The following is a 10242-nucleotide window of genomic DNA, read 5'->3' as shown; positions in this document are numbered from 1 at the left end:
CCTCTCTTTACCCTGTCTCTCTTGGTTATGCTTTAATAGTTTTAGACAGTTGGGGACTGAGCTCCTCTCTCCTCTATCTTTCTATCTTTCCATTTATGTGCATCTATGTCCCAGAAATGCTTGTTACTAACCTAGTTCCTAACCTAGTTCCTAACCTAGTTACTAACCTAGTTCCTAACCTAGTTCCTAACCTAGTTACTAACCCAGTTACTAACCTAGTTCCTAACCTAGTTACCAACCTAGTTCCTAACCTAGTTACTAACCTAGTTCCTAACCTAGTTCCTAACCTGGTTACCAACCTAGTTCCTAACCTAGTTACTAACCTAGTTCCTAACCTAGTTCCTAACCTAGTTACTAACCCAGTTACTAACCTAGTTCCTAACCTAGTTCCTAACCTAGTTACCAACCTAGTTCCTAACCTAGTTACTAACCTAGTTCCTAACCTAGTTACTAACCTAGTTCCTAACCTAGTTACCAACCTAGTTCCTAACCTAGTTACTAACCTAGTTACCAACCTAGTTACTAACCTAGCTCTGGGGAGTCCTTATGTTCTTTTTCCCCAGCATGTTCCCTCGGATTAGAGAAGCTCCAAAATCAGGGTAGCAGCTGTCGCCATGGTCCCGCTACACGTCCTGCGGTACCATGTTCATCTGCTACGCTCTGCGGTGCCCAGCTATGTCCTGCTACGTCCTGCTACGTCCTGCTACGTCCTGCCACGTCCAGCTACGTCCTGCTACGTCCTGCTACGTCCTGCTACGTCCTGCCACGTCCAACTACGTCCTGCTACGTCCTGCTACGTCCTGCTGCGTCCTGCTACGTCCTGCCACGTCCAGCTACGTCCTGCTACGTCCTGCCACTTCCAGCTACGTCCAGCTACGTCCTGCTAAGTCCAGCTACGTCCTGCTATGTCCTGCTACGTCCTGCTACGTCCAGCTACATCCTGCTACGTCCTGCTACGTCCTGCTATGTCCTGCTACGTCCTGCCACATCCTGCCACATCCTGCCACGTCCAGCTACGTCCTGCTACGTCCTGCTACGTCCTGCTACGTCCTGCTGCGTCCTGCTACGTCCTGCTACGTCCTGTCACCCCCCCGCCTACCAAGAGCCTGGGCCTGGGCCTGGGTCTGGGTCTGGGTCTGGTCTGGGTCTGGGCCTGGGCCTGGGCCTGGGTCTGGGTCTGGGTCTGTCCGAGGTTTCTGCCTAAAAGGAAGTTTTTCCTCTCCACTGTGGCCCTGTTGCTGCTCTGGAGGAGACTACTAGAACTGTTGGGTCCTTGTAAATTCTGGAGTGTGGTCTAGACCTGCTCTATCTGGTCTAGACCTGCTCTATCTGGTCTAGACCTACTTTATCTGGTCTAGACCTACTCTATCTGTAAAGGGTCTTGATAACTCTTGTTATGAATTGATACCATAAATAAAATTGAATTGAATTGAATTGGAGCCATCACCTGTGATCCTGGAGGATACACCTGTGGTCACAGGTTACCTGGAGGACTCACCTGTGGTCTGAGGTTACCTGGAGGACTCACCTGTGGTCTGAGTTTACCTGGAGGACTCCCCTGTTGTCCTGAAGGACACACCTATGTTCACAGGTTACCTGGGTAACACACCTGTGGTCACAGGTTACCTGGAGGACACACCTGTGGTCACAGGTTACCTGGAGAACTCACCTGTGGTCTGAGTTTACCTGGAGGACTCACCTGTGGTCTGAGTTTACCTGGAGGACTCACCTGTTGTCCTGAAGGACACACCTATGTTCACAGGTTACCTGGGTAACACACTTGTGGTCACAGGTTACCTGGAGGACTCACCTGTGGTCTGAGTTTACCTGGGTAACACACCTGTGGTTGCCATTGTGACGGCTGACGGCAGGGGTACATACCCGGACCTTTGGGACGACTCGGCGAAACGTCTCAGCCGGATTCTGCCGGACGAGGATCGGCAGGTTACTGATGACGCTGGCTCTTGCACCTCCTGACCCACGCTACAGGAAGTAGATCACCAGGAGACAGGAAGTACACTCACCAGGAGACAGGAAGTAGATCACCAGGAGACAGGAAGTACATCACCAGGAGACAGGAAGTACATCACAGGAGACAGGAAAAAGATCACCAGGAGACAGAAGTAGATCACCAGGAGACAGGAGTACATCACCAGGAGACAGGAAGTAGATCACCAGGAGAGGAGACAGGAAGTACATCACCAGGAGACCGGAAGTAGATCACAGGGAGACAGGAAGTACATCACCAGGAGACAGGAAGTACATCACCAAGAGACAGGAAGTAGATCACCAGGAGAAAGGAAAGTACATCACCGGAGACAGGAAGTACATCACCAGGAGACAGGAAGTACATCACCAGGAGACAGGAAGTAGATCACCAGGAGGACAGGAAGTACATCACCAGGAGACGGAAGTAGATCACCAGGAGACAGGAGGAGACAGGAAGTAGCTCACCAGGAGACAGGAAGTAGTAGATCACCAGGAGACAGGAGGAGACAGGAAGAGATCACCAGGAGACAGGAGTAGATCACCAGGAGACAGGAAGTACATCACCAGGAGACAGGAAGTACATCACCAGGAGACAGGAAGTACATCACCAGGAGACAGGAAGTAGATTACCAGGAGACAGGAAGTAGATCACCAGGAGACAGGAAGTACATCACCAGGAGATAGGAAGTAGATCACCAGGAGACAGGAAGTACATCACCAGGAGACAGGAGGTACATCACCAGGAGACAGGAAGTAGATCACCAGGAGACAGGAAGTACATCACCAGGAGATAGGAAGTAGATCACCAGGAGACAGGAAGTACATCACCAGGAGACAGGAAGTACATCACCAGGGGACAGGAAGTAGATCACCAGGAGACAGGAAGTACATCACCAGGAGACAAGAGGAAGATCACAGGAGACAGGAAGTACAACAACAGGAAATCAAAAACAAGACTAGGGACTAGGTTACAGGGACCAGGTTACAGGGACCAGGTTACAGGGACCATGTTACAGGGACCAGGTTACAGGGACCAGGTCACAGGGACCAGGGACTAGGGACCAGGTTTCAGGTCACAGGGACCAGGTTACAGGGACAAGGTCACAGGGACCAGGTTACAGGGACCAGGGTCACAGGGACAAGGTCACAGGGACCAGGTCACAGGGACCAGGTTTCAGGTCACAGGGACCAGGTCACAGGGACAAGGTCACAGGGACCAGGTTACAGGGACCAGGTTACAGGGACAAGGTTACAGGGACCAGGGTCACAGGGACCAGGTTACAGGGACCAGGTCTTACCTGAGCAGGTACACGGCTCTCTCGATGTCGTTCAGGTCTTCATCAACAGTCAGCTGATCGATCTCCTCCGCCGTCTGAAACACACACGCAGATACACACACACACACACACACACAAGCAGATATACCACACACAAGCAGATATACACACACACACACACACACACACACACAAGCAGAATACACACACACACACAAGCAGATATACACACACACACACACACACACACACACACACACACAAGCAGATATACACACACACACACACACACACAGGCATATACACACACACACACACAACACACACACACACAACACACACACCACACACACACACACAGACAGGCAGATATACACACCACACACACACACACAGGCACATATACACACACACACACACACAGGCAGATATACACACACATACACACACACACACACACACAGGCAGATATACACACACACACACACACACACAGGCAGATATAGACACACACACACACACACAGGCAGATATACACACACACACACACAGGCAGATATACACACACACATACACACACACACACAGGCAGATATACACACAAACATCCGTTTATAATATATTTAACTCTATAATCTTCATGTAAATCATCCGTTAATGTTATTTTTTCTCTCTTATCTCTGTGTCTCTCTCTCTCTATGTCTGTATCTCTCTCTATGGCTGTCGCTCTCTCTCTGTACTCTCTATCTCTGTCTCTCTCTCTCTCTCTCTCTATGTCTCATCTCTATGGTCCGCTTCTCTTTCTATCTCTCTCTCTCTCTATGTCTCATCTCTATGTCTCTCTCTCTCTCTCTGTCTCTATCTCTGTCTCTTATCTCTCTCTCTGTCTCTCTCTCTCTATCTCTCTGTTCTCTTCTATGTCTCTCTCTCTCTCTCTCTATGTATCTCTCTCTGTCTCTTATCTCTCTCTCTGTCTCCTCTCTCTATCTGGTCTCTCGCTCTCTCTCTCTCTCTCTCTCTGTCTCTCTATCTATCTCTCTATCTCTCTCGCTGTCTCTCTATCTCTCTCTGTCTCTCTCTCTCTCTCTCTGTCTCTCTCTATGTCTCTCTCTTATGTCTCTCTCTCTCTCTCTCGTCTCTCTCTCTCTCTCTCTCTCTCTATGTCTCTCTCTATGTCTCTCTCTCTCTCTCTCTCTCTAACTGCGTCATGCTGCGCAGATCCCGGGTCTCCCTTTGCTTCCCTCATGAATCTTCCTCCACACTGACTCATCATCATCTTCATCATCATCATCACCTTGAGGCTCCTGCGGATCGGCCTCTCGATGAAGGCGAGCTCGTGCACGTCGTCCATTGGTCCGAACATCATTCTGCTGCTGGAGAACATCTGTTCACCGGAAGTGTCCCACGATTAGAACCTCAGCACGGACCATCCCTGGGGGGGGAGTCACTAACCGTTTCCACGGAGACCCTGCTCTGTCCGTCCGTCACGCCAAACTCCTTTCAGATTATTACGGGTTTTTCGCTCATCTGCATAAATCTGTCAGATGTTCAAAGGGAAATCCTGAAATTTCAGAAATGTAACGAACAACCACGATGTCCTCTTTACTTCGGCGTACAACCACCACAGTAATTATTAATATTACATAAAACAGCTGTTCCTGGTATGGACGTCACGCCAACCCCCTTGTACATATTTGCTCACCTGCATATGCATATCTGTGAGAGATTCAGAGAGAAATAGCCTACGTGAGAAATCCACACGGTCTATTCTTCTATTCGTCCTCCGATGATCTGTTGAAATACACCCCGGATCGCTGCTGTGGAAGCAGGGAACCGACCCGCTGCCAGCCGCTGTCAGGAACCACCAGCTGACAGCGTAAACCAGACTCCGTTTAAAAAACGATCGTTTTAAGGAGTGATTCCTCACGTGTTAGTCCAGTGATGTGTTTAAGATGAAAGCCGAAGGCGACCGTACCTCAAAGACATCGGTTTTCATTTCGGCGGATGTTCAGTACAGCAGGCAGCACATGATAAAGGACTAAAAGAAGAAATCTGTGCGTCAGGCCAGTGTCCGTTCAAAACTCGCATTAAAGAAGGTCTTTACTATTCAATGAGAGTAAGAATCTAGAAATCCTGAAAAATCTGACAATAACAAATCGACCCGATGTCTTCTTAACTTCGGCTTTGACCCAGCGCATCAAACACACACTTGGAATCAAAGAAAAAACCCGGTTCCAGGTGTTCTGCCCGGCGGGACGTCACGCAGGACTGCGTCGAGGTTTTAGCGCTAGAGTGCGTCGGTGTCGTCTGGAAGCGTTGCGTAAAGCGTAAAAAAAACATCGGCTTCACTGAGAAGAGGTCCATGTGGGTGGTACCGGGCCGGGCCATCAGAGGCCAGTACTGAGCCTAACTATCAGAGACCGGTACCGAGCGGGTGCCGAACCGAACCAGACATCAGAGAAGGTCTGAAGCTTCTGGCATGTTTAGGCTACAAAACCTGGTGGATCATCACAAATATGGAGGCAGAACAGGGCTGAGATCGGACCAGAACCGGGCTGGGATTGCACCTGAACCGGGATGAGATCGGACCAGATCCGGATAGGAATTTGCATAATAATAACAATAATAATAAAAATCCGTGTCTGTTGTTCCCAAGTGCTTGTATGTGTGTGTGTGTGTGTGTGTGTGTGTGTGTGTGTGTGTGTGTGTGTGGGGGGGGGGTCTGAATGAGCTGATGCGACTCTACTAGAGCGGGGAGTGGGGGGGATCCCAGCAATGTGTTGATGTGTAGATGTGCAGCCAACTGGAGCTTCAGTGTCACGTTTTGGGCTGACGGGCGATGGGACTCTGCCAGGGGGGGGGTGGGGGGGGGTTGATGTGTTGATGTGCAGACAGTTGGAGCTTCAGTGTCACGTTTTGGGCTGACGGAGCTGAAGGGGGGGGGGGGGGGGGGCAGACAGGGTTTTGGAGCTGGGTGAGGACAGGACACCAACCCACGCTTTGAACACAAACAAACAGACCGTCTCCGGCTGCACAACTACCCCCCCGGACATAGGGGGGTCCTCCGGTAGGACTATTATATTATTGTTACTATTATTATAAGTAATATTAATATTTATATGATTAATATTATTTGTATTATTTATATTATGATTATTATTGTTATTAATATTAGTATTATTAGTATTATCAGAGCAGAGCGTAACAAGATGTAGCGAGATGTAGCAGGATGTAACAGGATGTAGCGGGATGTAGCAGGATGTAGTGGGATGTAATGGTATGTAGCAGGATGTAACAGGATGTAGCAGGATGTAGTGGGATGTAGTGGGATGTAGCAGGATGTAACAGGATGTAGCAGGATGTAGTGGGATGTAACAGGATGTAGCGAGATGTAACAGGATGTAACAGGATGTAGCGAGATGTAACAGGATGTAACAGGATGTAACAGGATGTAACAGGATGTAGCAGCATGTAGCAGGATGTAACAGGATGTAACAGGATGTAGTGGGATGTAACAGGATGTAGTGGGATGTAACAGGATGTAGTGGGATGTAGAAGGATGTAGCAGGATGTAACTGGATGTAACAGGATGTAATGGGATGTAACTGGATGTAGTGGGATATAACAGGATGTAGCGGGATGTAGCAGGATGTTGTGGGATGTAACAGGATGTAGTGGGATGTAGAAGGATGTAGCGGGATGTAGCATTGTGTAATGGGATGTAACAGGATGTAGCAGGATGTAACAGGATGTAACGGGATGTAACTGGATGTAACAGGATGTAGCGGGATGTAGCAGGATGTAGCAGGATGTAACAGGATGTAGTGGGATGTAACAGGATGTAACGGGATGTAAAAGGATGTAGCAGGATGTAGCGGGATGTAACAGGATGTAGCGGGATGTAGCAGGATGTGACGGGATGTAACAGGATGTAACAGGATGTAGCAGGATGTAACGGGATGTAGTGGGATGTAGCAGGATGTAACGGGATGTAACAGGATGTAGCGGGATATAATAGGATGTAGCGGGATGTAGCAGGATGTAACAGGATGTAGTGGGATGTAACAGGATGTAGCAGGATGTAGCATGATGTAACAGGATGTAGCGGGACGTAGCAGGATGTAACAGGATGTAACAGGATGTGGCGGGATGTAAAAGGATGTAGTGAGACATAGTAGGATGTATTGGGATGTAACTGGATGTAGTGGGATGTAACAGGATGTAAAAGGATGTAGCAGGATATAACAGGATGTAGCGGGATGTAGCAGGATGTAACGGGATGTAACAGGATGTGGCGGGATGTAACAGGATGTAGTGGGATGTAGCAGGATGTTGTGGGATGTAACAGGATGTAGTGGGATGTAGAAGGATGTAGCGGGATGTAGCATTGTGTAATGGGATGTAACAGGATGTAGCAGGATGTAACAGGATGTAACGGGATGTAACTGGATGTAACAGGATGTAGCGGGATGTAGCAGGATGTAATGGGATGTAACAGGATATAACAGGATGTAACGGGATGTAAAAGGATGTAGCGGGATGTAAAAGGATGTAGCGGGATGTAGCAGGATGTAGCGGGATGTAACAGGATGTAGCGGGATATAGCAAGATGTAACTGGATGTAGCAGGATGTAACAGGATGTAACAGGATGTAGCAGGATGTAGCAGGATGTAACTGGATGTAACAGGATGTGGTGGGATGTAACAGGATGTAGCGTGATGTAGCACGATGTAACGGGATCTAACAGGATGTAGTGGGATGTAACAGGATGTAGTGGGATGTAGCAGGATGTAACGGGATGTAACAGGTTGGAGCAGGATGTAACAGGATGTAACAGGATGTATGGGATGTAGCAAGATGTAACAGGATGTAACAGGAAGTAACAGGAAGTAACAGGATGTAACAGGATGTAACAGGATATAGCGGGATGTAACAGGATGTAGCAGGATGTAACAGGATATAGCAGGATGTAACAGGATGTAACAGGTTGTAGCGGGATGTAACAGCATGTAACAGGATATAGCAGGGTGTAACAGGATGTAACAGGATATAGCGGGATGTAACAGGATGTAGTGGGATGTAGCAGGATGTAACAGGATGTAACAGGAAGTAACAGGATGTAACAGGATGTAGCGGCATGTAACAGGATGTTGCAGGATGTAACAGGATATAGCAGGATGTAACAGGATGTAACAGGTTGTAGCGGGATGTAACAGCATGTAACAGGATATAGCAGGATGTAACAGGATATAGCGGGATGTAACAGGATGTAGCAAGATGTAACAGGATATAGCGGGATGTAACAGGATGTAGCAGGATGTAACAGGATATAGCAGGATGTAACAGGATGTAGCGGGATGTAACAGGATGTAACAGGATATAGCAGGATGTAACAGGATGTAGCGGGATGTAACATGATGTAAAGAATCAATGAATGTAACGGATGTATCGGAAAAATCGGAAGAATCAATGAATGAAAGGAATGAAAGCAATGAAAGGAAGAAAGGAATGAAAGGAAGAAAGGGCCTCAGCCAGCAGAGTCTATTTATACAAAGCTCTTTTAAAATAGAGTTCATCGACCTTTGAGACACATGAGGTGTGTAAATAAAGTGTTTGGGATATATTCAGACACTCGGTCAGCGCTTGGCTGCAGGACGGAGACCAGAACCAGGTCTGACCTGGATTACTCCCGGTCTCATGTTCAACAGCTGCTGGCCTGAGTCCTCAGAGACCCCAGAGACCCCAGAGACCGGATACTGGGCTTTAATGTGGGACGTAGTCCCCCAAAAAGCCTGCAGACACATGTTGAGGGGCAGAGACCCCAGAGACCGGATGCTGGGCTTTAATGTGGGACGGAGTCCCCCAAACAGCCTGCAGACACATGTTGAGGGGCTGAGACCCCTGAGACCCCAGAGACCGGATACTGGGCTTTATTATGGGACGGAGTCCCCCAAACAGCCTGCAGACACGTTGATGGGCTGAGACCCCAGAGACCCCAGAGACCGGATACTGGCCTTTAATGTGGGACTTAGTCCCCCAAACAACCTGCAGACACGTGTTGAGGGGCTGGAAACTAGGTCAAGGATCTTGGACTCACATTGGACTCAACATTACCTTTGAAGGTCTTTAGAAGTCTCGAGTGGACGTCCCGTCAACCTGAAACTGGGCTTTTCTGGGTTGAGATTTCAGCATTTTGTTCTTTCTCTACACTTTTCTCAACATTTTTGTCAATTTTATTATTATTTTTTTGTCACGTTTTGACATTTTTTTAATTGTGTTTTAGTCAATTTTGTAAAAGAAATGTGTCACTTATTGGGATGTTTTGGTCAGTTTTTCAACATTTAAATTTTTTTTTACCGATAGCAAAGGGAAAAAACATTATTTAAAGCAGGGTTGCGACTCTGTGATTGGCCGTTGGAATTCATGTATGATTCTGATTGGTTTAGCAGGGAGGTCTTAACCAATAAGAACAGCTGATTCCATCTAGGAAGACAGTTGATTAAATCGGAAAGGATTCACCCTGAGATATTATTATATCAGAGACTAATTGGAGATCTAATATAAAAAATAATAATATAAATAAAATATACAATATTCAACACTAAGTAACACTAAGTTATTAACTTTAGTTTTAGTTATTTTTGGAATTTATATAACATTATTATATATCTTTGTTTATTTATACCTAATGTTTGAGTTACAAAAGCAGAAAATAGGAATTATTGAGACTAAAATTAAAGGAATGGATGTTGATGATAATCACAGACTGGAATATGTCAACTTTTACTCAATACTTTTTATATTTAATGCCAATACTACTTTATATATGCACACATGTAATACTACTACTATTTCAAAACCACTTCAACATGTTTTACAATGCTATAAAATTGAAAAAGACGCCCCAAAATTAATGAAAGTAAAGTAACTTGCAGTAACTGTTACAGTAAGTTATTGTAAAGAATCACTGTAACT

The 10242-nt window shown here is 46.9% G+C and overlaps 1 protein-coding gene across 1 annotated transcript in view; it reads right to left on the bottom strand.

Moving 5' to 3' along the window:
* Positions 1 to 4735, bottom strand: part of LOC116678682 (serine/threonine-protein phosphatase 4 regulatory subunit 4-like) — a 5699-nt gene extending 964 nt beyond the window's left edge. The window contains exons 1-3 of the mRNA XM_032508450.1: positions 4561 to 4735; positions 3288 to 3361; positions 1882 to 1983 (exon numbers count right to left, since the gene is read on the bottom strand). Coding sequence (XP_032364341.1) covers positions 1882 to 1983; positions 3288 to 3361; positions 4561 to 4650 — 266 coding nt within the window. The 5' untranslated portion in view covers positions 4651 to 4735. The remainder of the gene's footprint in view (positions 1 to 1881; positions 1984 to 3287; positions 3362 to 4560) is intronic.
* Positions 4736 to 10242: the final 5507 nt, after the last annotated feature.

The sequence above is a fragment of the Etheostoma spectabile genome, unplaced genomic scaffold (assembly GCF_008692095.1).
Source record: "Etheostoma spectabile isolate EspeVRDwgs_2016 unplaced genomic scaffold, UIUC_Espe_1.0 scaffold00007721, whole genome shotgun sequence".
NCBI classification, from domain to species: domain Eukaryota; kingdom Metazoa; phylum Chordata; class Actinopteri; order Perciformes; family Percidae; genus Etheostoma; species Etheostoma spectabile.
Note: the sequence above shows the minus strand (reverse complement) of the source record. Positions and strands in the feature narration are given on the sequence as shown.